Source organism: Aspergillus terreus, genomic scaffold (genome assembly GCF_000149615.1).
Source record: "Aspergillus terreus NIH2624 scaffold_12 genomic scaffold, whole genome shotgun sequence".
NCBI lineage: Eukaryota > Fungi > Ascomycota > Eurotiomycetes > Eurotiales > Aspergillaceae > Aspergillus > Aspergillus terreus.
The window spans coordinates 1,216,552-1,242,658 of NT_165935.1; the positions used below are offsets into that span (position 1 = coordinate 1,216,552).

At 51.7% G+C, this 26,107-nt stretch overlaps 8 protein-coding genes across 8 annotated transcripts; 4 read left to right on the plus strand and 4 right to left on the minus strand.

Moving 5' to 3' along the window:
- Window positions 1–653: 653 nt before the first annotated feature.
- On the minus strand, window positions 654–1,933 carry hasA (Zn(II)2Cys6 domain-containing transcription factor hasA; the record flags this gene model as incomplete). The annotated part of the gene is made up of 2 exons (XM_001217045.1): window positions 654–1,514; window positions 1,571–1,933. 2 exons carry the CDS (start codon window positions 1,931–1,933, stop codon window positions 654–656), a joined length of 1,224 nt encoding a protein of 407 aa, XP_001217045.1.
- An 888-nt stretch (window positions 1,934–2,821) lies between these two features.
- Window positions 2,822–4,259, plus strand: hasB (MFS-type transporter hasB; the record flags this gene model as incomplete). The annotated part of the gene is made up of 3 exons (XM_001217046.1): window positions 2,822–2,997; window positions 3,052–3,410; window positions 3,469–4,259. The coding sequence occupies 3 exons, from the start codon at window positions 2,822–2,824 to the stop codon at window positions 4,257–4,259; spliced, it is 1,326 nt and encodes a 441-aa protein (XP_001217046.1).
- A 119-nt stretch (window positions 4,260–4,378) lies between these two features.
- hasC (O-methyltransferase hasC) lies at window positions 4,379–6,127 on the minus strand (the record flags this gene model as incomplete). Its single annotated transcript, XM_001217047.1, has 5 exons — window positions 4,379–4,445; window positions 4,521–4,567; window positions 4,649–4,696; window positions 4,852–5,846; window positions 5,905–6,127. 5 exons carry the CDS (start codon window positions 6,125–6,127, stop codon window positions 4,379–4,381), a joined length of 1,380 nt encoding a protein of 459 aa, XP_001217047.1.
- A 352-nt stretch (window positions 6,128–6,479) lies between these two features.
- nrps5 (nonribosomal peptide synthetase hasD) lies at window positions 6,480–13,108 on the plus strand (the record flags this gene model as incomplete). The annotated part of the gene is made up of 3 exons (XM_001217048.1): window positions 6,480–9,322; window positions 9,427–10,130; window positions 10,197–13,108. The coding sequence occupies 3 exons, from the start codon at window positions 6,480–6,482 to the stop codon at window positions 13,106–13,108; spliced, it is 6,459 nt and encodes a 2,152-aa protein (XP_001217048.1).
- A 560-nt stretch (window positions 13,109–13,668) lies between these two features.
- On the plus strand, window positions 13,669–15,167 carry hasE (7-dimethylallyltryptophan synthase hasE; the record flags this gene model as incomplete). Its single annotated transcript, XM_001217049.1, has 2 exons — window positions 13,669–14,963; window positions 15,020–15,167. The coding sequence occupies 2 exons, from the start codon at window positions 13,669–13,671 to the stop codon at window positions 15,165–15,167; spliced, it is 1,443 nt and encodes a 480-aa protein (XP_001217049.1).
- Window positions 15,168–15,989: 822 nt separating this feature from the next.
- hasF (Zn(II)2Cys6 domain-containing transcription factor hasF) lies at window positions 15,990–17,917 on the minus strand (the record flags this gene model as incomplete). Its single annotated transcript, XM_001217050.1, has 3 exons — window positions 15,990–16,664; window positions 16,727–17,242; window positions 17,294–17,917. The coding sequence occupies 3 exons, from the start codon at window positions 17,915–17,917 to the stop codon at window positions 15,990–15,992; spliced, it is 1,815 nt and encodes a 604-aa protein (XP_001217050.1).
- An 865-nt stretch (window positions 17,918–18,782) lies between these two features.
- Window positions 18,783–20,204, minus strand: hasH (cytochrome P450 monooxygenase hasH; the record flags this gene model as incomplete). Its single annotated transcript, XM_001217051.1, has 4 exons — window positions 18,783–19,049; window positions 19,123–19,747; window positions 19,824–20,008; window positions 20,070–20,204. The coding sequence occupies 4 exons, from the start codon at window positions 20,202–20,204 to the stop codon at window positions 18,783–18,785; spliced, it is 1,212 nt and encodes a 403-aa protein (XP_001217051.1).
- A 4,698-nt stretch (window positions 20,205–24,902) lies between these two features.
- Window positions 24,903–26,059, plus strand: ATEG_08431 (uncharacterized protein; the record flags this gene model as incomplete). Its single annotated transcript, XM_001217052.1, has 3 exons — window positions 24,903–24,991; window positions 25,085–25,518; window positions 25,764–26,059. The coding sequence occupies 3 exons, from the start codon at window positions 24,903–24,905 to the stop codon at window positions 26,057–26,059; spliced, it is 819 nt and encodes a 272-aa protein (XP_001217052.1).
- Between the last annotated feature and the right edge of the window lie 48 nt (window positions 26,060–26,107).

Consider the following 26,107-nt stretch of genomic DNA (forward strand, 5'->3'; position numbering starts at 1 on the left):
AAAGGGTCCGGCAGGAAACCACGACGCCCGTGGGACTATATCTCCGGCGTCGATACCCTGTGGACCGCCCATGACCCCGAGCAGCCAAGTGCGTCAGACAGCACCCAGGCCATCGTCCCACCCACGAGTGCAGGCCAGGACCCATCCATCGCCAAGTCCACCAATATCACAGTCAGCTACAATGAGCCGAAAAAGTAAGCTGGCCTGGTAACGTGAGTCACATCTAGCTGAGATTGACTTTATGTTACGTCTCCCTGTCTTACTTGCAGGGGGAGTATTGGCATCATGAAAGCCATTGATAGGTTGATCTGTGTTTTTGCTATGTAATAATTATCAAGAGTCTTGTAATATTTTGAATCAGATGTGGATGTGGGTAACTCTGTCACAAACAACGGAGTAGTATCTTCCGTCCATAGGCCAGGATCACGGGACATATTCTCTGCAGACCGACAATCTTGCATATATTCCGCTTGATGATGACCAGGAACTTGTCCACAAGGCAAGCCAAGAATGCGGCACGTATGCAGGTGGTGTCACAATTCTGCATAACGACCCTGGTGTACAGAGGACATTGTCAATGTGACTTGGAGAGTAATTATCATCATCATCATTGAATTTCTATCATTTTGCTATCTTTGTTGGGTGTCTCGGTCCTACACGACAACCGCGGCCATGAGGACTTCCAACGCCGCATTTTTGCGTCCGATACATTGGGTCATATAGTCTCGATCGGTAAGCGACAAGCCGTTTAGCACTGGCTCTAAATTACCGTTGCAGTCGTGTCGAGGAGCCTCACGTTGCCCCGGTTCGCTCCCAAGATCTTTGGGTCCGTTCACCAGATTCAGTAACGCATCGAGAGTTTGCCGTCCTTTTGAGAGGGTCATCTTGACGAGGACATTCCGGATCGCTTGGCCCTCTTCTCTAGTCACCTTGTAGTCGCCGAGAGAGCAAGGGACGACGCGTTGGTCTTCTGGTGGCGACAGACCCCGGTTGTCCGTGGTCAGTTGCTCGAATAATTTGAAGATCAGCTCGATCGCTGACAGCGTGAGCAGAATGGCAGAAAAGGACTTGTCGCAGGCGTCGCAGGCGATAAATCTTTCGCAGGTCTCGAGGGTCGACGAGATTGACTTCATGACCAGGTCGAACCGGTCCGGCATATTGCGACACGTAAGCCGGTGTAGGGTGGATATGTTGACAGCCTGCGATTGGACACAGGGACATGGATCTTCCGCTCTTCCTAGACAGGCGTCAGGGGATGGGGTTTCATGGGTCCTCGGGGTGGTGGTGTCAGTAAGCTGCCGCAGGTACGTATCGTCGGTCAAGGATATGGGTGTCGTGAATCCTTCAAAGCCCCCTGACGTGCTTTCCCTGGGTGTCTGTAGCATCGGGGCTAGGTCCATCGTCCACGTATCCAAGGCATGGGGCGATGTAAGGCATTCGTTCTCATGTTCGGTGGACTTGATACATTGATCGGCCGCCGTGGGGTGGACAGTAGATTGGAGATGAACATGGCCCTGTTACCATTAGACGTGGTCACAGGTTGTGCAGTAGATCCAGACGTCTCTCTCACCTGTTTCCAGCGGCTTGGTTGGAATGACGGACTCGGAAGGAGTGTTGGAGCTGACAGATCGATGTTCATATCCCCCAGCCCTTCATCGGCCTCTCGCAACTGACTGGTCAGCCATTCCATCCGGAGTTGATGCTCTCTCTCTAGGGTCTTCCGATTCTTGCTTCCCTTGGGCTTTCCTGCCCGGTTTTGATAACCGTAGCGGCACAATAAGCCCTTCGTCGTGCAACGGAAACATGGAGATCCTCCAGAACACTTGACTTTGCACTGATGGCACGCATCACAGGCGGAGCGTAGCTTTTTATGATCTGAAGCGCTCCGCTGGGTTGACGTCGGACTGGTCAAGTAAGGATGCGTCGAAGTCATCATGGTGTCCGGAAGATGGGACGAGATCAATCCTGAATAGAAGGACGGTTTTACTTCCAACGAAGGCGCTCAGAGTTATCAGATGAGCTGATTATACTAGCCGTAGAGTTCATATAGGAGCGGCGTGATGGGGCGAAAACGCCACATGAGCGACCTCTGAGGAACCAGCCCGACGCGCCTACGATCGCCCCATTGCTCACGTCGCTGAGCACTGAGTCGAGTCCCGTAGCGGACGAATCACAATGCTGACATTTGTTGGCATATTCGCTTTTGCTGACAGGGGGGATGATTTAGGGCAATCGGTTAGTTCGCAGGGCATGGCGGTGATGGCACTAGTGCTGATGGAGGGAGGACGAGCGGGAATATACTAAGATGGATAAGACAAGCGTTGGCTTCGTATTGAGTGAGATGGGCGGGTTGCATCAAGAGGATCTCGTATCCAGATGGGACCACGGGGAAGAAAAGGAGAAAAAGGGCGAGAGACGGCGTGATAGATGATAGTAAAGGATTCATGTTGCTCATACTTTGTTCGGCCCTGGACGGTTAGCGGCTTGGCCCCGGACTTTTCCCCCGTCTGGACCGAACGGTCCCGCCTCGGGCTCGGCCGAGCTCAGCCTTAAAGCACCTCGGCCGAGCTTGCCGGCCTGAATCTGACGATGATCAGCCTCGCCCCCCTTGTGTTTTCTTATTCTCTATTGTTCCTTCCGCACGAATCCTCCGCCGTCCCTCGCACACCGAAACCTGTGTATACCACCGAGACCGAGGGCTCATTTATAAGACGTCTCACCATGGGCCATCATTCTCACCATGCCGCTGACTCGGATTCTTGGGTTTGCCCTACGTTGACCCTCCACCTCCACCCCTTGTCAAGACAGCAATTCGCTCACAATGTCGCAACAACCGGGGAATGAGACCCCCCGGGCGATCAGCCCAGTCGACCAAGAGGAGAAAGCGCTGGCCCCCAATGGTCTCGAACGCATCCCGCCCAATGGCGGCGCTAAGGCGTGGGCTTGCGTTGCAGGCTCATTTCTGCTCCAGTTCTGTTCATTCGGTTACGTCAATGCGTGCGTGTTGTCCCTCCAGCCGGTCGAGAACAAGGAACTGATAGGTTGAGGTAGATGTGGAATCTTCCAGTTGTATTACCATGACACCATGTTCAAGGACCAATCCTCGTCGGACTTGGCGTGGATTACTACCCTACAGATCTTCCTGCTCTTCATGCTCGGCCCTGCGGTTGGGAAACTGATTGATGTCTATGGCTGCCGCCGCACGCTCCCACCGTTCAGCATCATGGCTGTGTTCTCGGTGTGCATGCTGAGCTTGTGCACCAAGTACTGGCAGGTAATGCTGGCGCAGGGAGTCGCCTTCGGTCTGGCTGCCGCGGGATTGTCCCTTCCCGCCATGGCCACGGCGACGCAGTGGTTTTCGACAAAGAAAGGTTTGGCAGTCGGCATTGTGTCCGCGGGTAGCAGTCTCGGTGAGTAGTCCAACCCCGGAAGACCGATGAATGTTTGCACGGCTAATGTCGGATGCAGGTGGAGTAATCTACCCATGTATGCTCCCTCGACTGGTCGAACAGGTCGGCTTCGCGTCGGCTGTTCGTTGGACTGCACTCATGCAAGGCATCCTCCTGGTCATTGCCAACCTTCTTTGCTCGTCTCCCTTCCCGCCCCTCAGCAAGAGCCCCCCTGCAGAGAAGGATGCTACTCCCAGCAAAGGTCTTCGTGCATTCAAGAGTTGGCCTTGGGGTTTCTTCGTTCTGGGCTGTTTCTTCACCATGTGGGGCCTGTTTGCGCCGCTGAACTACCTCCCAGAGATGGCTTCGCTTCATGGATATGAAGACTTTGCGCAGTACACCCTGGCTATTGCCAATGCGGGGTCCCTCTTTGGTCGGATTGTGCCTGGATGGATTAGTGACACCATCGGACAATTCAACACCATGTGCATCGTGACAAGTTTGTCCGGGATCCTCGTGTTAGCCTTCTGGCTACCACTGGAGTTTCACACCTCTCTAGCCGGTATCATTGTGTTTGCCTTGCTTTTTGGTTTTGTCAGCGGCGGCTTCGTGAGTCTGGGGCCCCCATGTGTCGTCTCTCTTGCGGAGGACCGCGTGGATGAGATCGGGGTCCAGCTCGGAGGCTTCTGCTTGGCTATCGCTCTCGGTGCATTGACGGGTCTTCCCATCGAAGGAGCCATCAAAGACCGCGAAGGGAACCGATTCACCGGTTTGATGTGTTTTGCTGGAGCGACGATGATTCTCGGGGGAATATGCACGGCAGCCGCTCGAGTGATCAAGGGCGGTCCGCAACTGCTGAAGAAAGTCTGATTGAGGGACTGGCTGTGGTTGAGACAAGTGATTAAGATTCTTGTACTACTAGATACGATCTTAGATGCATGTAATGCTGTGGGTAGAGATATATTTGTTGGCAAAGGGGAACTCTGACCTTATTTAGACGAGGGTGAGTGAACAGCGTCAATAGCCGTATCAAACCGGTTCCAATTCCCTTGCAGCCTAGAAATATTGATATCATGTCAAGGGGTAGAGATCGGACAGGACGTTTCAATTGATGAGATTAATGATACTTACTGGCGGTCAAGATGAATGCTCAAGGCCAGGAACGCGATAATGCCCATCTAGGAAGCAGGTACTAGTCCTAAACAGGCTACTTGCGGCCCCAGGCCTCAACAAACATCGCCTACTCCATACGTACACACACACGATTCTCCCAGACTCCAGTTTCTCTCCATCATTATAGAGACTGTCTACACAGACGCGCAACAACAACTCTTTCTTCCCACTGTCACACAATTTCATTCTGTTCGAGAGTCTCAATTGATCTGCTTTACATCAACTCCGACTCCCATTCCAATCCTCCTGAGCCACTTCTATCGCCATTAGTATACGGCACAGTACCCACAGGGCGCAGCTCCATGACTTGAGTGAGACACCCGCGGGGCGTGATCACCCGGTTCAACTGCCACCCAGCCTCCTCCGCCAGTCTTCGGTATTCCTCCAGCGTGCGCTCCTTGTTTCGGCATCTCACCAACATGCGGATATCGGCGTACCGAGCCCCCCGTCCCAAGCGGCCATCGAACAAAACCGACTCCACAATCAAGACGCGACTGACTCCTGACTTGATGACGATAGTCTCGCGGAGCCGCCGAAGCAGCTTGACACAATCCTCATCGCCCCAATTATGCAAAATCCATCGGAGAAGGTAGACGGATGATTTGGGAAGGGGGTCCTGAAAGAAGTCTCCCCCGGTGATCGAGACGATTCTACCGGTCAGAGGGTCATCAGCGGGAAACCTCTGCCTGAGGATTTCGGCAGTTGAAGGAAGCTCGAATGCAGCGGCCGTGGCGTCGGGATACTTCTCCAAGTAGGACCGAATAAAGTCTCCTGCTCCGGCCCCGATGTCGACCACCGTCTCCGATTTCACTTCGTCCCATGGATAGTCGGCTAGCAACCCAGGGGCCTCAACAACGCTGCCTGTACCGGTGACTTTGTGGAAGCCAGCAGCCCGACCTGTTTCGGCTAGATACTGGTAAATGGGCTTGTCGGTGTTGTAAAAGAGCTCTGTGGCGGTCTTTGGCTGATCGCTTCTCAACTGGTCAGGGAGACGGGAGAGAAGATCGTAGTATTCGCGAGGGAAAAAATCAACCCAATTGATCCAGCCGGTCCAGTGATCTTTGCGAAGGAGGTCGGAGAGGCGATTGTTCGACAGCCGGCCGGTTTCGGGGTCTTGTGAAAAGTACCCCATCTCACGAAGATACCGAACTATCTGCGAGAGACCTTGTTCATGCAACCCGGAGGCTTGAGCGAGCTCCGAAATGCTGCAGGGTTGTAGCTTCTGGACGTGATCTGCCAATGCATATTCGGTCGCAGACAGCAGGACCTTGCTGTTGGTAAATGCTAATTTCAATTAACCACATTCCACTATACAGAGGGTTTCGGGATTTGGGAGGCCTACCGAAGATGCCATCCATCAGAGTCATATTCGGGGGGGTTAGGGTGACGAGAAGCTTGTCCAGCACCTGCACTGTCTCCAAAAGCTTCTGGTAAACTAAAGGAGACGAGTTCAGCGACGTTGGTGACACTTCAAGACAGGCATTGAGCTCCTCCGACAAGGGACCTTCAAGCTGCGACAAGGCATGCTTGATGTTCCAGTTCAGATGCTCAAGTTCGTTTTCCATTCTGAATCTTTGCTGATCAAGTACAAAGCTGAGCGTCTCAGGGAAGTTTTGGCTCCCCAATAAAGCGGAGATATAGGCCCCTCTATAGGAATCAATCTAAGCTTATCGATCACCATGTCAGCTTACGGCTGGCAGTGTTCGGTGGATATTGCGGTCCGATGTATATGCGCCGAGGCCGCCCGGGGCGGCGTCCGGCACAGTCTCACTCGGCTCGAAGCCACCACCGTCGACCGGCGTGAGGCTTTATTCGAGAAATGGGACCCTCGCAATGGTAATACTGGAACATAATAATTCGGAGACAGCGACAGTGAACTTCATTGTCACCACTACCAATATACAGCCGTCTTCAACAATGGCCTCGCGAGCTCCCACCCTCCTAGATCACTTCTACATTCAACTGCAAAAGCACCCTTCATCAGTTGCAATTGAAGATAGGACACAGTCTGCAGACCAGGATGTCAAGATTACATATGCCCAACTCGATGCGCTCTCCGACATTTGGGGCAAACGTCTTCGCCAGGCCGGCGTGGACAAAGGTTGGGTTGTTCCGCTTCTATCGACAAGATCAATTGCAATGGTAGCAGCTACGTTGGCTATCTTGAAACTCCGCGCCACTTATGTGCCCATTGACATAGACTCCTGGGGAAAGGATCGAATAGAAACTGTTCTCAGAACCGTCGACCCGCAGATCATCGTATCAACGTCGGCATGCTCGAAGGACCACTACTTGTACCCAGTTGTCTCATTGGAGCGGATCGATTTTGGCGAGACTGCGACACGTAACGGCCTGCAACATACACACAATGACGACGGTCTTGATGATAGGGAAGACGACCTGGCATATATCATCTTCACATCGGGCACAACTGGGAAACCGAAAGGAGTGAAGATAAGTCAGAGATCGATTTCTCGCTACGTCAAAGAAGGGGGTGACTTGCCATTTAATTTCAACACCGAACATGGCACAAGGGTGTTGCTTATTTGCTCCATTGCATTTGATGTGTGCGCCGGAGTTGTCTTCAACACGCTCTGCAACGGGGGAACCCTCGTACTGGCCGACCCGTCTACCTTTGAAGCCGCGGCCAAAATATGCCATGTCTGGCCGCTGACCCCAAGCATTCTCGCTACACTGGATCCCAAGGCGGGCTTCGATACAGTGGAGAAGATTTTCCTCGGTGGTGAAAGCCCTAGCCCATCCTTGATAGAGGCATGGTCCTCTCCCCACCGACGCCTCTACAATTCGTACGGGCCTACAGAGACAACGTGTACGACGCTTATGGGCGAGCTCCTTCCAGGATCTCCGATCACAATTGGGTTTCCGATAGCATACAGTACTGTCATGTTACTTGATGACGATGGTTTGGACTCTACGGAAGGGGAAATCTGCATCGCTGGCCCAGGTCTCGCACCGGGGTATTTCCTTGATCCACATCGTACAGACCGCACTTTCATCGATAGGAACGGGGTCAGAATTTACAAAACTGGTGACTATGGCAAGCGTACAAAGAACGGTCTCCAGTTTTGTGGTCGCAGGGATAGCTTGGTCAAGAATAGGGGCTTCTTAATCAACCTCGAAGCAGATGTCGAACCTGCTTTACAGTCCTATGACAAAGTGGACAGCGCATCGGCCTTCATGTCCGAGGGTCGACTAGTCGCCTATGTCACGCCTACATCTGCGAATGACGGACTTCGCGATTATCTGGCGAAATCAGTATCTTCATTTCTCATCCCGGACACGATATATTCCCTTGATGAGTTCCCCACAACAAGCAATGGGAAAGTCGATCGACTGAGCCTGATACGCATGCACCAACTGGAGCAAGAACAAGGCACGGCGAGTCTTGAGAAAGGTCTTAGTGCGGTGGACGCAGTCTGCCGAGGACTGTCCCATGTCCTGCGACTGCCAGAATCCCAAATTCTTCAGGTTTCGTCTTTCCGTCAGCTTGGGGGCCATTCCCTAGCCGCAGTCATGCTAGTTTCGGTGTTGAGGAAAATGGGGTTCGCTATCAATGTCGCCCAAGTCCTTTTGTTGGATTCAGTCGAGAATATAGCTGCCGCCGCCGTGGAGTTGATCGATGTCCCTTGTGCTTTGCATCCCCCGGACAATTCGATAGAACGGCCAAGCCGTGATACAGCCGGAATTCGGGCGCCTGAAAACGGGACTATCATACCGATGACCGACATGCAAATCAGAATGCTTGGTGCTACTGTTGCCAATCCGGGTCTCTCATTTATCAAGACATCGTTTACTTTTGATCACCCGGAAAAACAAGACCTGACAGCCACTCTCCATGCTGCTTGGACTCGTCTGCATCAGCGCCATGGGATTCTCAGGACTACATTCATCCTGACTTCATTAGGTGGATCCCAAGTAATATCCGAGGACTCCAGCTTTGCGTGGGAGGAGCAATTTGTTGCAGAGTCCGAATGGGAATCAGTATGTCGACGCAAAGAGATCTTGGACATGGCTGAATTCGGAAGTTTCGACGCGGAAGACCGAACCTCATTATCGAGGGTTGAATTGATTATTGCTCCCAACAAGCGAACCCGATTCATCTGGACAGTCCATCACAGCTTGGTTGACGGATGGTCGATGGCGACATTGATGCGGGATATTGCCTCCTATTTGGACGATAAAACCCTCCCGGCACCACCACAGTTTGCTCAAGCCGCACAAGCGATAGGCCAGCTCAAGCTTGAGTGCTCGGATAGAGCCGTTGCATTCTGGAGAGAATACCTGGATGGATATACTCCCGCGCAGAGGCTTCGAGTATCACCACCTTCTGACGTGACCGACTATACGCAAGGAGATTTCTCTCAAAAACTCACTGTCAACGTACCTGAGCTGGAGGCTGCCGCCAAGAATCAATTTGCAGTCACACCGGCAACACTTCTCTACGCTGCTTGGGCACTTCTGATCTCCAGATATACAGGCACAGACCGCGCAGTGCTCGGAGCTGTACTATCTGGTCGAGCCTTACCACTATCTGGTGCGGAGAACATTGTTGGCCCACTGATCAACACCTTGCCACTAGCAATAGACACGCAGGAGAACCAGTCGACCTACGGCTTTGTGCAATCTGTGTTTAAAAGCGTGTGTGATATCTTGGAATTCCAGTGGTCTCCTGTCGCATTAATTCAGGAAGGCTGTGGATGCAATCCGGCAGAGCTCCTGGAGACACTTTTTGCGTTGCAGTATGACTTTCCACAGGCGAAATGGGGGTCAAGCAAGGTGCCAGAGCCGAGGGATATCCGCTATAATGAGGCTACTCAGTCCCACTTACCGTGCTATTGGATAGCACCGATGGCCAATTCGACGCGCGATTCATATATCGTCGGTCACACTTCGGTGATGCAATTGTCCAGAGAATGGCCCGCCAGTTTGATAATGTCCTTGCGGCTCTGGTTGCTGGACCATTAGACACCGATTTGAGCAAGATCATGGAGCAAATGCTCACAGAGCGGGAGTATATAGTGACCGGAATTTCGGACAAGCGACTCTGGTCTCGCAAGGCGCCAGAAAACCTAGTGGTGGCTATTGAGAGTTCCATCCAAGAGCATCCTGACATCTATGCTGTCGAAAGCTCGACGGGGCATGTCACATATAGGGAGGTTGGGAGGCTGACGGAACATATTGTATGGCATCTTTCACACTACATTCAGCCTGGAAGCGTGGTGTGCATGGTTAGTGATGGCTCCATTTCCTGGCTGCTTGCCATGATTGCAATAGTCAGAGCTGGAGCTATCTACTGCCCAGTTGATGCAAAGCTGCCTCGCGATAGAAAGGACTACATGGTTTGCAACAGCAGAGCGTCGTTGATTCTGTACGCCAATTCCAGCCAGGATCCTGTGTGCGACGGGGTCCAGTCTCTAAACATGGAGTCTCTTATGGCGGCAATCCCTTCATCTTCCAGATCACAAGGAATAAACAGCCGCAATCTTCCCAGCGGTGATGATGTCGCATGCTTGATTTATACTTCAGGAAGTACGGGCTTGCCGAAAGGTATGATACATTTGCAATCGGTCACAAACACCATTTCCGAGACCTCTTTACTGACCAACTGAATAGCGGTGCAGCTGCAACACAAAGGTATCCTAAACGTGGTCTCTCAGCCTGAAGGACGATTGTACTCCCGCCCAGGCCAACGCAATGCCCAGATGCTGTCCCTCGGGTTTGATTGCTGCATCAAAGAGGTCTTCTCGACCATCTGCTTTGGTGCAACCCTCGTCCTCAAAGACCCCGAGAACACTATTGCCCATCTGGCGAGAGTTGACGCCACGATGGCAACTCCGTCCCTACTTGCAACCCTGGAACCGACCGACTACCCCAATCTGAAGGTCATTACTGTTGCTGGAGAAGCTATGTCCCAGGTCCTCACCGACAAATGGGCGGCCGGAAGAATTCTCATCAACGGCTATGGCCCTGCTGAATGCACTTTGATATCCACAACAGCGACCTTACGCCCGGGGAACAGTGTGTCGATCGGTAAACCGTTGCCGGGCTTGAGATGCTACCTTCTGGATCCAAACCGACGTCCCGTGCCAATGGGGGTCAGCGCGGAACTATACATCTCGGGACTTCAGGTCACTCCGGGATACCTTCACAACGAGCAAGAAACAGTCAAGCGCTTCCTTGACGACCCCTTCAACCCAGGCCAAGCTATGTTTCGGACAGGAGACATTGTAAGGCTTCTGGAGGATGGAGGTCTCGAGTACATCGGACGAGAAGACAATCAAATCAAACTTCGCGGTTTCCGCATTGACCTTGGGGAGGTCCAAAGCACAATCTCCAAACTAGCATCGGAGGCTAACAACGTGGCAATCGTGGTGTCTAATGGAAACTTGATTGCATTCATGACACCCGAGACCATTGATGTCAAGAGATTGGCCAAAAGCCTTGAATCCCAGCTCCCACAGTACGCTGTCCCACATCGAATCATCGCGCTTCCAACTCTGCCTACCTCAGCAAATAACAAGGTCGACTTGAATGCATTGCAGAGATATTTGACAAGCCAAAGGAATGGCGGTGCCGCCGTTAAAGACCTCCAAACAGACACGCAACGCACTGTGGCGGCGATATGGGCACAAGTACTTGGGCTGGATTTGAACGAGATGCCCATCAGCCCACGTGATCGTTTTTTCGACCTCGGAGGGCACTCTTTACTACAGATCAAAGTCGCTCAAGCCATTTCAAAACGCTGGGACATCCAGCCGTTGCCACTGAAACAAGTGATTCGCCACCAAAGCCTCGAGGATTTGTCTCTTGCTGTTGACCAGCTTGTGAGTAGCCCGGCAGAAACCGTCACAACGATGCCCTTCCTCCGAATGGTTCCGGTTGCACGGGACGGCCAGCTTCCACTCTCGTACCTGGAGAAAGAGATGCTTCTCAACCACCTCATATCTGGAGGTTCACCAGCCGCAAACATGAGCTTCGTTTGCAAGATTACGGGCGACATTAACGTCGAATCCCTGGCAGACGCGTTCCAGAAGGTTACTGTAAATATTGAGGTTTTTCGTACCAGGTACTCAGTTATGAACGGCACGCTTTTCCGGCGACAGGCTCCAGCAACTGTCCGGGTCCCTCGTGTGGTCCAAACAGGCAATCTTAGCTCGTTTATTCACGGCAGAATTACAAAGTGCTTCGATCTAAGCACAGAACCACCGGTGGATGTCTCGATTATCATAGGAACTCCCATGCAGGCCACATTGGTAGTTGTGATGTCTCATGTCGTCGCCGACGCCACCACGATGACCGTTTATCTCAACCAAGTTTCCAGGGCATACGAGCTTTTGGGATCCAGTTCCCAAGCTACCACCCCCGCCACTGTAGTCGATCCTCTATCCTACATCGACTGGGCACAATGGACTGCAGCGCTTCCACGAAGCCCTCAAGCCCTCGCATTCTGGTCCTCGTACCTTTCTGAGCCCCCAAAGCCGTTAACCTTCGGCAACTCTTCCCCAACAGCAGCAACATACATTGGACTCACCCGCTCGTGGACAATCTCCTCTTCAGTCTACCATAGCCTGTCAAGCCTTGCGACCAAGGCTTCGGTAACGATGCACCAGCTCGTCCTAGCCGCTATATTCTTTGCGTTACAGTGCGTCGACCGCCAGGACGACATACTTCTCGCAGCCCCCTTCATGCACCGCACTGAGCCTGGCACTGAATCCCTCCCTGGCCTCTTCCTCGATCGGCTCCTGCTCCGAATCAAACGAAACCCTCACCAGAGCTCCATCTTCGAATTCCTCTCATCCGTTCGCAAATCTAGTCAACAGGCCCTTGCACACATTCTCCCCTTCAGAGTCATCTGCTCCCACCTTTCCCACAAGCCAAGTCTCATCGATCCGCTCTTCAAAGTCATGGTAACCTATCACACGGCCGCTGACCAACGACCCCTCCTAGAACTGCATGGCACGGAAGTTCAGCCCATTCCATGGCCTCATACCGGCGGTTCTAAGTTCCCGTTGACTGTAGAATTCACCGAGACAACATCCCAGAATCTCCAGGTTGACATGGAGTATGATGTTGGGTGTATCAGGGAAGATATTGCACTGAGACTGGAGTTCGCACTTTCCTTTGCGTTACAGCTCATGATTTTGGAGACTGAGGTTGAAGAAATCATCCAGCTGGTCCAAATGTCGTTTCGCTCTGGCGGGAATGGCTCCGCCGGGCGCCCTGGACTGACTGGACCTGGACAGGAGGGTTCGGATGTCAATTTCACCAATCATGGCAACGGGGTGGATGCCGCTACAGGACAAAAGGGGCTGGAGAGCATCCTTGCGGCTGCAGTATGTGAATGTCTTGGGCTTGAGCCCGAGGTAGTGGATGCGGAGAGGTCATTTTGGGACCTCGGAGCTCAGAGTATTGATGCCTTGCAACTACAACACATGTGCGAGAAACGGGGTGTCAGGATCAGACTACGTGATATCTTTGTAACTAGAAGTATCCGGGAGCTGGCAGCATGCGTCAGGCTGATCTAGAGAGACAGATAGTCCTTAGAAATAGACACCAAGCATATTGCCTCCCATTAACCACAACTATAATCTGCTAGTAAGGTCACTGCATATGGATGATAATCGACTAACACGTTGTCCACACAACGCCATAGTGGGACCACACTGAGCCATGCACACTGATCCCTGCACACATACCCTCTAGGGCGCTTCCAGCTGGTGCTAAAATGGGAAGGTAAACGCTCCGCTCGCGAGTCCATCCGTCGGAGTAAGAACAGCGCAAATCGGACGCCGAAGGAGTAGACCCCCGAGACATCGGAATCCCGTAGGAACGGAGGTTGCAAAGTGTAGCACCGGGCTTACGAGAGCTGATGCAAATGCAAGGCCAACGAAGTCTACATCGAACAATTCGCGGGTAAGAAAGCAGACACTAGAATTTGATCCGGAAACTCTAGGCGACGCCTCGCTATCGGACTGTATATAGATAGGCCTCGCACGAGCCCAAGCCGAAGCGAGGAGATATTGAGCAAAACAAACAGCAAACAACATTCTGGAAAGCAGCCAATCCGTGTTACACAGCATTCAACATGGCACCCAGCGCTGAATCCATAGTTGCTGCTCCGTCTGGCCTCAACGGCATTGCTGCTGGCTATCCATGCAAAACGCAGAAGCATCTCACCAATGGGGACTCTGATGCGCATGACAGTTCTTCAATCGCACGTCTCTCTCCTTATGATGTCTTATCGTGTGCCCTTCCGCTGCCCACTCCTGCTTCAGCCACGGGGTTCTGGTGGCGGGCAACGGGGCCTCTGATGAGCAAGCTTCTTGCCAAGGCAAATTATCCTCTTTATACACATTACAAGTACCTCCTTCTATATCATACCCATATTCTTCCATTGTTGGGCCCTCGACCGCTACTTGGGAATTCGACACAGGTGTCTCCAAGCAACGCACCCTGGAGGTCCTTCCTGACGGATGACTTTTCCCCACTGGAACCGAGCTGGAACGTCAATGGGAGATCGGAATCGCAGAGCACAATCCGGCTTGGTGTTGAGCCCGTGGGCTTTGAAGCCGGAACCACCGCAGACCCATTCAACCAAGCTGCCGTCACGCAGTTCATGCACTCGTACGATGCAACTGAAGTGGGTGCCACGCTGACGCTTTTCGAGCACTTTCGCCAAGACCTTTTTGTTCGTCCGGACTCTTACGCCGGGCTCAGTGCGAAGATACCAGGAGGCGAGCATACCACGCAGAGCTTCCTGGCGTTCGATCTCGACGCGGGCCGAGTCACCACGAAGGCGTACTTTTTCCCGATTCTCATGTCGCTGGAAACCGGAAAGAGCACCATGAGGGTGATCTCCGACTCAATTCTCCGCCTGGCGATGAAAAGTGAGGTTTGGGGTGTGCAGACCATCGCCGCATTGTCGGTCCTGGAGGCGTGGATGGCTAGCCACCACGGTGCGGCAAAGGGGGAGATGATCAGCGTCGACTGCGTGGACGAGGCGGAGTCCCGAATAAAGATATATGTGCGAATTCCACAGACGTCTTTGCGGGTAGTGAAAGAGGCATACTGTCTCGGAGGCCGTTTGACAGACGAGAACACGGCGAAGGGCCTAGAACTGCTGGACGAGCTGTGGAGGACTATCTTCGGGGTAGTCGATGAGGAGGCAGAGTTGCCGCGAAATCACCATCGGACAGCAGGGACAATATTCAATTTTGAACTGCGGCCAGGGAAATGGTTTCCTGAGCCTAAGGTCTACTTGCCCGTCCGACACTATTGTGAAAGTGATGTGCAGATTGCCAATCGGCTACAACTGTTCTTTGGGAAGCTCGGATGGCAAGACCTGGAGAGAGATTATTGCAAGCACTTGGAAGAGCTGTTGTAGGTAATCCCTTTTTGTTTGCAACGTGGATTTGTGTCAGCGCTGACCTCAATAGTCCTCATCACCCACTGTCGTCGTCAACGGGCACACATACATATCTATCATTTTCGTACAAGAAGCAAAAGGGGGTGTATATGACCATGTATTACAGTCCCCGGGTGTACAGCACGAAAAGCACTGATCTAGTTGATGCCAAGTCATGAACATATTCTTTTGTTGGCCAAGAGCTCAGTCGTTCACTTTGTCAATTAAGTAGCATACTTTCATCATACAGGTCACTTTTTCATACACGGGATATCATATGCTAGAATCGAAAACATTAAGTTCCGCCACAAGTGTCAATCTTCACAGGGCACGCAGTAAGAACTGGAAAATGTCAATGGAACCCAGGATCTGTGAGGTCAAAGTTCCAGAATTCCTACCCATTATCATCAGCAGAGAGTCTTCAACCAACCTTTTACTCTCACTTACCCAGTCAAATGCCGTCGTGGGGTCCTGCATATCCAGACTCCCGAAGTCTGACAGATCAGGCATCGGGGTTGTAGTGGTAAGCCCTCCCGACACGGATAGGTTGTGTGCAACTGTCTGAGGCTGGACGGTGATTGCGGAGCTTACCCCGGGCATCACTCCATTCGGGGAGAACATGTCAGGGAATGGTGTTGAAGGGAATGTAGCAGGCGTGTTCTTGGCGAGACAGTTCGAGATGATACGATTGATCACATTCCACATTGGCGTAACATCACGTCCCCTTGTATCCATCGTCTTTTTCAATGCGTCCAGCGCTCGAGAACGGAGCGAACGGTGGGTGGGCGCTTGAAATTCTGGTGTTTCCAGCTCCGATATGATGTGCATTATGGATTGGAAACAGGCGTGGCCCCCTATATGCCATTGGAACTTCTGGGCATCCTTATCCTGTGGCATCATGTTCAGGCTCTCTACGAGGCTGACTGATTTTGCCAACACCCTAAACGGAACAGTTATATTTCGGGATCCAGAAGCAAGAAAGCGTCATAAGGATACCAAACTCACGTTTGTCTGATCTCGGGGGAAACGACAGCCTGTCTGTACTCTTTTGGGGTTCGCAGCCAGAAAATGGACCAGCATCGCCATTCAATTACCGCAGCCAGGCCAAGGGCCATGCGCTGGTCGGAAATACGGGGGTCGCAGTATTGCAGGTATTGAGTTTGGATATGAGTGACCATCTCATTTACCATGCTTCGCACCTCCACAAACAATGACTGAAGCTCTGCGATTGGATACACATTACCATTTCCATGGGCGTTTGAAGCCTTGATTTTCCGCTCCAACCTATACGTGCTCCGAACTATTCTTCTGAAGCAGTGGATGCCGTGCAGACGTATCAAATGTCCTGTCATATCGGTAAACCCAGGAGGTGAGTATGCGTCTGTAGTTGGATGTGCTCCTTCAATGAGTTCGTCATCGTTGATGTTCCGTGGTAACAGGGTAGTATAGTCCTCATCTGCTATTGTGGGCTCCTGGCCCCTACCTTCTGCGGAACGAAAGTCAAGATGACATATCTGATGCCAGAGCCTCCGACGAGTCTCGACCTGGACAACATCCATATTACTGGATGGGAATAGAGAAGGCTCTCGATGAAGACCTTGCGAGAGGGCCATCCTGACAACAAGGCCCAGAAGAGTCCATGTCCTTGCCATGTCATCCTCCCGGGATTGGCAAGTCTAGCGGGCTAGTCAGTACACCAAATAGGGATGATCAGTTCGAATGGGGACTACTTTCGTACCAGCAGGAGTACGAACGCCTGGAGAACCTCAATACTTGTGGTTGTGAGGAAGCCTTCTCGCCCTAACCCAAGTTCTACTCCTCTTTGGTACTGTGCCAGGAGGGTCTCCTTTTCGGCCGCAAATTGTGCAGTCACATCTTCAGGCGACACGCTGTTAATGGCCGAGTAAAAGACGGCCAATGCCAGAGGCTCAAAGGTACGGATGCTATGGTCGGATCTTGACGTTTCAGCCTCTTCACCGGGACTTTGAACGGTGGTGCCGTATGTCTGGTTGACATATTGGGTGAACCGTCGTCGGAGCGTAGGTTTGTGGACTAGTCTCGTCATTGGATCAACATTGGAATAGAATATTTCAAGCAATGCCGAGCATTCCTCTGCCGACCTGGGCGCCCAAGGCGCAAGGCTCTCCACGGTCGTGCCAGAAAATGGGAATGGAGGGGTTGTCTGGTCTGGCGGCGGACTGTCAACGACCCCACCCCTGGCTTGATCTCCCAGTAGCATTTTGACATCGTGAATCTTATGTTGTCAGCGGTGGACACCAGGAAACACGGGGGAGGAACGTCGTACCTCGTCAGCCAAGAGGGCATAGTGTAGAGACGAAACCCAGCGAGATTGGCCTCCTTGGGCCTCCAGCAGTAAGGCACCATCGTAACCATCGGCTGACAAGGTTTCGTTTCTCGGGTTGGGCAATGCACCTCCTCCTTGGTCAGTATCGGAGGGGCTTTCAGCGCAAGGAACCTTCACATCGGGTGACTGTGAGATGGTACCGCCACCAGATATTGCTCGTTCCAGAAGTTGTTCTAGCCGTTCGAGGCGAGTACGAATTTCCTCTTGGCCAGACCGGAGGTTGGATCGGGACGTTCGATTTCCGGTCACCGTACGGGAGGAGGCCTGTGAGACCGGCTGCGGACTGACATACGTACAGGCACGATTGCCTTTCTGGCAAGGCGAACAGACCGGTTGCGCATGATCGCACTTGACCTTCCGACGGCGACATGTCAGGCATGCGGTGATGATGCGCTGCCGGCCTTTTTGTATGCCACCAGAAGAGCTCAGCTGAGAACCGCCGGTCGATAGCCGCGAAGTCGGAGTTGTCGAGTCCATCAGATGGGGTGACAGGCTGACAGCCTTGGTGACGGAGGTGATGTTGTTTGTTCGTTTGAGCGGGTCGTAATTTACGCGCCGATACATTTCCTGTTCAGCCTCAGGCCGTCAATCTGCCCATTTAGGCCTAGCGCATCTCCTGCCTGATCTCCCCTCTTCTTCAACTTCATTTCCCGCCTTCTTCTCGTCCCATTTTCGCTTCACGGTGCGGAGCCTCTACTGATACTGCTTACCCGCCGGACACAACCTCCGAGGGCCGTATTTCTGCTAAGCCGCGATGTTTCGTCGGTGTATTCCATATCGCGAACCCTTGCAAGATGGTGATAGTAGAAGCGGGCCGTTGTTGTGATAGTAAGGCCAGTATTCACTCCTTTTGTCTACAGTTTCCTATGGAATCTCATACGGCCGTCAGGCTTTCCCATCGATTGCAGCTACTTGCTTTCTTTTTTGAACACATAAAAAATGACGTTTCAAACATCAACCTTGTCAACACAAGGTCCCCTTGGATCCAGTTTCAAATCAACATCATACAACCCGACCCAGCTCGTCTTGTCCACTTTGAAGTCTCCTTCGATGGCTTGCATTGGCTGCAGAGACACCTTATAGTGGGTGAACAGGTGATAAACGACAGCCTTGATTATCTTATCGGCGATATGCTGCCCGAGGCACTTTCTTGGCCCGTAGCCGAAAGTCGCAAGGTTATACCGGAGCTATGAGATGATCAATACGCTTCCTAGTAGCCCTTATGAAACAAAGTTCCATTCTCACCTGATTCTGTTTGATGCCCGCGAATCGTTGGGGGCGATATGCACGGTTGTCAGGTCCCCAGAAAGGATTCCGTATGTTAATTGCAAAAGCATCAACAATAACGGTGGTATCTTTAGGTATCACGAAGTTTCCCAGCACCTTCTCCCTCGGTGGATTCTCGGGGAAAGTGAATGCTTTCACTCGGTCAACTGATATTCCAGCCCTCGTGGTGTAGCAGTGACGAAGACTTACATAGAACAGGCCGAAGGCGGAGCGATTCCAACAGACAGTAATGCAGAAGAGTGTCCTTTCTGGTAATGTAAGCTTTTCGATCCGCTTTATTTCTGTTCATCTCCTGGAGAAGGTCCTTTTGGACCTCAGGGGCATCGGCTAGGAGAATTATGCATGACGAGATAACGTGGGTGACGATGTCCAGATTAGCAAAGGTGGATTCGGCAATCGTGTCAGTCACCTGGATATACTGTCAATCCAAATGCTCACTAAAGGAATGTCGATACCATCATCTCATGGGATCGTATACCTACCTCATTGTATGTCAGTTCACCTCTTTCGGCGGCTTCCGTGAGGACCACGATCGGCGCTTCAGAGGCTGTGAGCTTTCTCCGCTTATATATCTCCCTGTTGAACTCCCGCCAGGCCGTCTGATAGTCTCTCGCATTGTTCCAAGCTTTTGTATTCAGATACCTGGTCAGCTTAGACCGATGAATTCCTCCAGACACGATCGCCGCAAAGACCTCCGAATACCGACGCCCTAGAACCCACAGTCGCTCCTGTTCTTCCTCACTCATTTTCCCATAGAACATCGACGCGACCTCAAAAAAGGGATATCGCTGCAGTGCCTGTGTGGCATTGAGGATAATGCTCTTGCCATCTGCGCACACCTGGTCCGCTTTCGCGAACTGGTGGATTCCAGCAACATAATTCTCAGCGCCGGCGTCGAGGCTATCACTGAAATACTGCAGGGAAGTTCTGTGGGAGAACATTGGATCCAAAGTCTTCCGTAGTGATGTCCAGCGAGTCCCATTAATTAGGCCCAAGCCTGACCCAAGCAGCTGGGTCAAGAGCCAGCCGGCATTCGCCTGGGGCGCCTTATTGTGGTCGGTAGACTGCTGGTATAGCGTCTCAACGTCTTTGGGGTCCGTTATGACACTATCCCCTCCCGAATTGAGTATCGCAGCTTTAGCGTGTCTGTGTTGTCCTGGGGAAGGGGAAATGGTATACATACACCTCAGGGATACTGGCAGCCCAAATGCGATACGTCTTACCATATTTCTCCTCCCACTCCCAGCTCTTCGTTCGCGCATCCAAGAACTTATCAACCATCTGTCCATTTGGAAATGTGTACGCCGGTCCCGAGATGTACTTCTTCCCATCTGCAGCGGGGATGCGATGCACAAATGACAAATAACACTAAAAATCACATACTTTAACCAATGTGTAAACTCATGTAAAAGTAAATAGGCAGACTTACATTCAAGATAGAATCAACCACAGCCCATGGTCCGATAGCAGCCAGCACCACCAGTACAAAGACCAGAATCCCGATACTATATGGGGCGGCAGGCACAGCCAAGAAGCCTAGTTTGGTAGGTTGAGCGTGGTCCATCGCGTCTACTTATTCGGTAGATCTCCCGAATTCCACACGGTCCCTTTGCCATCATATCTTCAGCACATCTATTTGTAATCTTCAAAAGACTCGGGGCTTACTATACTTTTGTCGGAGTAAAAGCGTCGGCGTCGGCGTCGGCGTCGGGGGGAAACGAGGCTCCTTAGGGCTTACCAGCTACAGTCTTGGTCGCTAGTGGGGGCTGTGTTCTGGCCTGAATGGTACGCATCAGGAGACGGACTATTGCTGTCTTGGATTTCGGGTGTGATGAGCGTTAGCTGACTGTTTTATTAAGCAGTTTGTCTGACTGGTTATCTTAATCTACTCCGTACAGCTCAACAAGAGGGACTTAAGGGTATCTGTTCGAACTAATTCTTCTGAAGTGTTGGGCGGGCGGTGGATCACGTTACCGGCACAAACATATATCGATGGAGTTCGAGACCACAACTTCTTGCGGAGGGGTCGGCTCCTCCTATTCAACCCCAATTTAGTTTCGATTTCAATTGTCACATTGCATGTTCCTCACTAGCAATAATGATCGTGTCCCGACTCCGTCACTTCCTCTTCGCCAAGTCGGTGGCTAACGACGGATCGCAACTGCGAGACCACCTGGCCAACGAGCGCACCTTTCTGTCATGGACCCGAATGGGCCTTGCATTTGCCGCCATGGCACTGGCTCTCGGTCGTCTGGGCATTATCGACCGTATTTTCAGCAGGGATTTGAACATCCGACCGGTGTCAGACTCCTCTACTGAGCCTGCAAGATCGACGACCGCACGAGCCGGACGGGAAAGGAGCCGCCAAGAACCAGAACCCGCAACATCCGGCAGCAACGAAACTGTGGCCAGCCAGGTGTGCTGGGCAATCAGCGTTTCGTCTTTTGGATACGGCATCTGTCGTTATGTCACGGTTCGGAGGGCCCTGCTGCAGGGACGCTTCGTTCCCGCCATCTGGGGGCCGGTCCTGATGACATGTGGTTCACTAGGGTCCCTTGGAATCCTCTTGCAGTCAGGAAACTGGAGGTCACGCAATGGAAATTCTCGTACAAGCTAGCCCGAATAGCTGCGTCATGCTAGCCTTGGTGGCCAAGTACAGGTCGCAGGTCGGACGAGTCCATCATCTTACCGATACGTGCATATCCATGGGGTGCATCGGAAATGTTACCTTTCCCGCTGAGAGTGTCCATGGAAGTCTTCACCTAAAGTGTAATTATAGTATGCCGACGACCAAAGGATTACGAATAGAAATATATACAAGATCGAATACTTTTGTTGCAACGACTATGTAACATGTAACAATCAGCTGCCATGGCTGATCATTCCTCCCTCGACTGTCCACACATTATATTCGGCCAAGGCAATAGATCGTCCATCCTGTTTCATTATTCCTGCAACTACCTGACTACACTTCATCAACCATACAGTGAGTAACAGCGGGTGTTTCTTGCTTGTCCAATGATGAATGTGCGGCAGCTGGCTCAAATGAGGCCTGCGTTAATGTGGGTGTAGATGCGTCTGCGGTGGCGCTCCAGTCTGCGGCTTCCATCTTTCCCATCTCACCATCTCCCTAGGAATGTTCCTTGTGTTCCGATGGCGTCAGTTATAGAGGTAATCTCTCAGCCAATAAAGTCTATTGCTCTGATTCTTTTACACAAGGGAATATCCACCCGTAAATTACTACCATGGAGATCTCTCGAGCCTTATGACTTCTATTAAACACGTCTTCGCCAATTAAACAGCTATTAAAAACTAGGAGACCGAAGAAAACCCAAAGGTGGACTCATAGTCATGCATGCGACATTATATGCCCATTCAGATCAGAAATTTGAGAGGTAGCTGCCTGTCTATTCAGCAGCTATTGGCGACCTGATTTGGTCGGTGGAGTGAGACACCCACACGTATCATGGAGCTGCGTAGTCCGGGGACACATCACCTTTGCCAACAAAAGAAACTTACAGCCTCAAGGTAGAGTATCCTCTCTTCCAGTGAACGTAAAGATAGAGCCTAAGAGAAAGGCTTCTCCTGCAGTGCGACCTGGAAAGTTCCCTCGAGACCCCGACCTGTGCTTTGTCAACTGGATATGCAGGCGTGGAAAATGCAATACAGCAGGCAAATCTTCCACTAGATTCAAAGCACCAGACTGGAATAAATCTCAAGAACGCTGGTCAGCTGCTCTAGGACACCTTCCTGACTACGCTCATTGGATCGAGGCATCTCGTTCGTATACGAGGGCGAAGGTAAGGAGATGATGCAGCTAATCGGATGGTGCTTATTCCACCAACCAGATGTGATCAGTCAATCTACGGGTGGTACAGATGGCTGATGGATGCGGTTCATGCATAGCAATGTCTCGTATTGTTGTGACTTCACTGCCCGCGGAACGCGTTATTGGGCAGTAAGGCTTCTGCAGACGATCAAGTCTAGTAATCAACGTACCAAAATCAGGAGGACCACGAAGTCAATGACCAGGAGATTGACCATCATAGTTCGAACATTGTCAGAACGACTCCACTAGGTCTTAGTATCTTTATTGTAAACTCTCACTTATTCCAGAACGTTTCAGCCAATCTGGGTACTGAAGCTGATCCTCCGACTTGATTTCCATTTCCCAGAATATAGATCTACGTTTGACCTGCTCTAGACTACCTGTCACTACGCTCCGTCGTAATATACTCCGAACTTGGATGCAGTGAGGCACGTATCATCGTGCAGGAAGGATATGTCGTGGATGGAGAATTTCTCCCATCGCATCACAGGACGCGTTGTGCGAGCCTGTGGCGTTGGCTATATAAAAAGGAGCCTCTCTTCCATCCATTACAATTCTCTTCCCGTCTCTCGACCACCTTCCGCTTCTTTACTCTAAGTCGTCGTGTTTTCCTCAGTCCGATAAATTGTCTGCCTCTTCTACAATCACTATCAACCTGCGCCAGTACCGTCATAATGCGTCTCGTTTCTGCCTCCATTGCGGCCATACTAGCAACGGCCAGTGCCTTGCAGATTACCAAGCCAGGGCCGAGTGATATTGTATCCGTGTCCCAAGACTGGGAGGTGTGCTGGAACTATGTTGAGTATGCTCAGTCCCCCCTTATGCAGCGCACCTAAGGATCATTCAATTGGCTGATGCCTAATGTCTAGCCCGGATCCAAATTCATTCTGCCTGTACCTTACCAACTACAAATTCTATCCTCCTCAGACATTCTATCTGCGTGAGGTTGCCACCAACGGGAGATGTGCCACTATCTCTGGCACTTGTTACCCAAACTTCCGGAGCAGGTATGTAATCCGTCCGCTGGTTTCTCTTATCGCTAGTGACATGGCCGTCTGTAGTGGTTACCGGGTTCGAGCTTCTCCGTGCGGAGATCCAGAGACAATCTTCGCCGAGACTGCAGATTTAATTGCTCAGCAACCATCCTGCCCGAGTCTGTAATGGAATACTTCCCCAGAGCTGTTGCGCTGAAAATATGAGGATTGCCACTGTCCTTGACATTTCTGAACTACAATAGCTCAAGCGTGTCGTCTACCTTGTCAACCCAGTGTTGTCTGCTGCCATTGATCTGCAGTATTTAGGTAGAACACTCAAACAGCTTATTCACTCCACCAGGGTTAGGTCACTTGATAGTCAGATATCAGCATTATCAGAAGTCCCTATATAACAAACATAAATGCTCAACTGCCTGAGTGGACTTTACAACATTATATTTGTGGACCACCTAAGAGCCTCTCATCCACCCGATCCTCCACCACGGGTCCCACAGAACCAAGATGGAGGCTACAGTAGGTAGTCCTCGAGTAAATTGGCTAATCACGATCACTGTAGACCTCTCAAGGTTTGAGGTTTTTCAAGCTTGACCCTTCTTTTTCCACCGCGACTCTGTACATACTCTCAGTCTCGCGCATACACTGGTTTCGCCTTGGTCTTTACTTCGGTGTGGCCGCTACAAAAGCAGCCCTTCCATATGTCTTGAGATCGGTCTGAGAGGGTTTTTGTACTAACGCCCGGAGCGCTCAGCGCATGACTGAGCCCACTAACTAGTCACCGCAATTTGAGACTCCATTTGGTCTGGCATTTCTTTGTCCCTTGTGGGGCTGTTCGTTGTGTTCCCAGCGGGCCCCGTTTGACAGATTCCATTTCTTAGTCACTTTCCAGCCTCATTTCTCTTTGTCGTGCCTTCGCCATATAAATCTGACCTTTATTATCCGCAGCCGTGTCTTCTCCCCTGGCTATTCTCGCAACAATTCTCTCTTATGGAACAGTAGTCGCTGCCATGGCTTCCCAATTATCCGCATCAATCACGCTCCGACTACGGGAGACTGCATACTACGTCCACCAAATTTCTGACGTACGCAAAGAGGTAGTTCCGACCAAGCTTTATCTGTTACTCGGCTGACTGAATCTTTTTCTCTCTCTTTGTAACATGGAGATCCCGTTGATGCCAATCAAATCGCAGTCCCGTGCACTGTCTTTTCGATCCATGATTCTGCGACAGCGAAACAGGTGCTCAGCGAGAGCATCGAGAGATTCGACCGGTTGGACGATGTCTGGTCGCCCCGTTTCCTGGAAAATGTCGTCCTGCAGTCGCCGGCATACCAGAAGTCTATCCGAAAGGATGCGGAAGAGCTCCTCCAACAGTATAATACATCTTCAATCTACGTCACTTCCCTTGCGTCCGGCGTGAATGATGGACCTTACTTCTTAAACATGGGAAGACTGCATCCGGCCTACCGGCTATACCCGGACTATGCTGGCGCATTTGTTGCCCCGACTGTGCCTACGGAAGATCCGTACAGGTCAGTGGACTTTTGCTTGCGTCTGCCGACAGAGAGAATATAATACACAGCATTGGAACGACGAAAGCAAGACTCCTTCTGACCGAGTCATAGCTCCAAGCCTCTTGACGCCGCCGCATACGGAGAGACGTGTCCCTCGTGCCTAACGGTAGCCGTACCCTCCCGGTTATATCATAAACCAACGACGGAGAAGCCTTTCGCGGGAACCCGCGTCGGAATCAAAGATATAATGGACCTCAGCGGGCTGCGCACAGGGGGCTCCTCCCGAGCGTACACCGAACTACACGGCCCACGCACCGAGAATGCGGACGTTGTTCAGAAGATACTAGAGCTTGGTTTCATTGTTGTCGGGAAATTAAAATCTACCCAGTTTGCAGGCTCGGAGTGGCCGACCTGTGACTATGTCGACTATCATGCGCCGTTCAACCCGCGCGCGGACGGATATCAAACGACAAGCGGGAGCAGCTGTGGGAGTGCAGCCGCGGTTGCCTCGTATGGTTGGCTGGATTTTACTCTCGGAACTGACAGTATGTGTATCGATCATATTCCTTCCATCCTCTCTCGTCCATATAGGTAACAGAAGTCGAAACAGCACTCGGGAGTATTCGCGCTCCGGCTACAGTCCAGGGCCTCTACGGTATACGGCCCTCGCTGGACGCCGTAAGCTTCAAGGGAATTATCCCATACACCAAGTATGCCTGGAACCCCACCCGAAAGCAGAGCCATGGTTTGTTATGGTCTCTCGGTTGACCGCAATTTCTTTACAGGCTAGCCGACACTGTTGGCGGCTTTGCCCGTGATGCAGTGTCCTTCGCAAAATTGTCCCGAGCCCTGTACGGCTCCGCCAACGATCCAAAGTTCTCCAAGGTAGGGGACACACTTGGAAACTCCTCTCTCAGTGGATGTATGTCATGTATCCTAACTTCTAAAATCCTGCAGAAACCACAGAAGCTTCTTTACCCTGAGGAATACTGGCCGAAGACAAGCACGGATCACGACGCTGTCTTGGAGTCTTTTATCACGAAGCTGAAACCTACCTCGGGGTTCAACGAACACGTTTTAGCATAGAAGATGTTTGGGCAAAAACAAATCAGTCCCCGAAAACACGACTCTGGA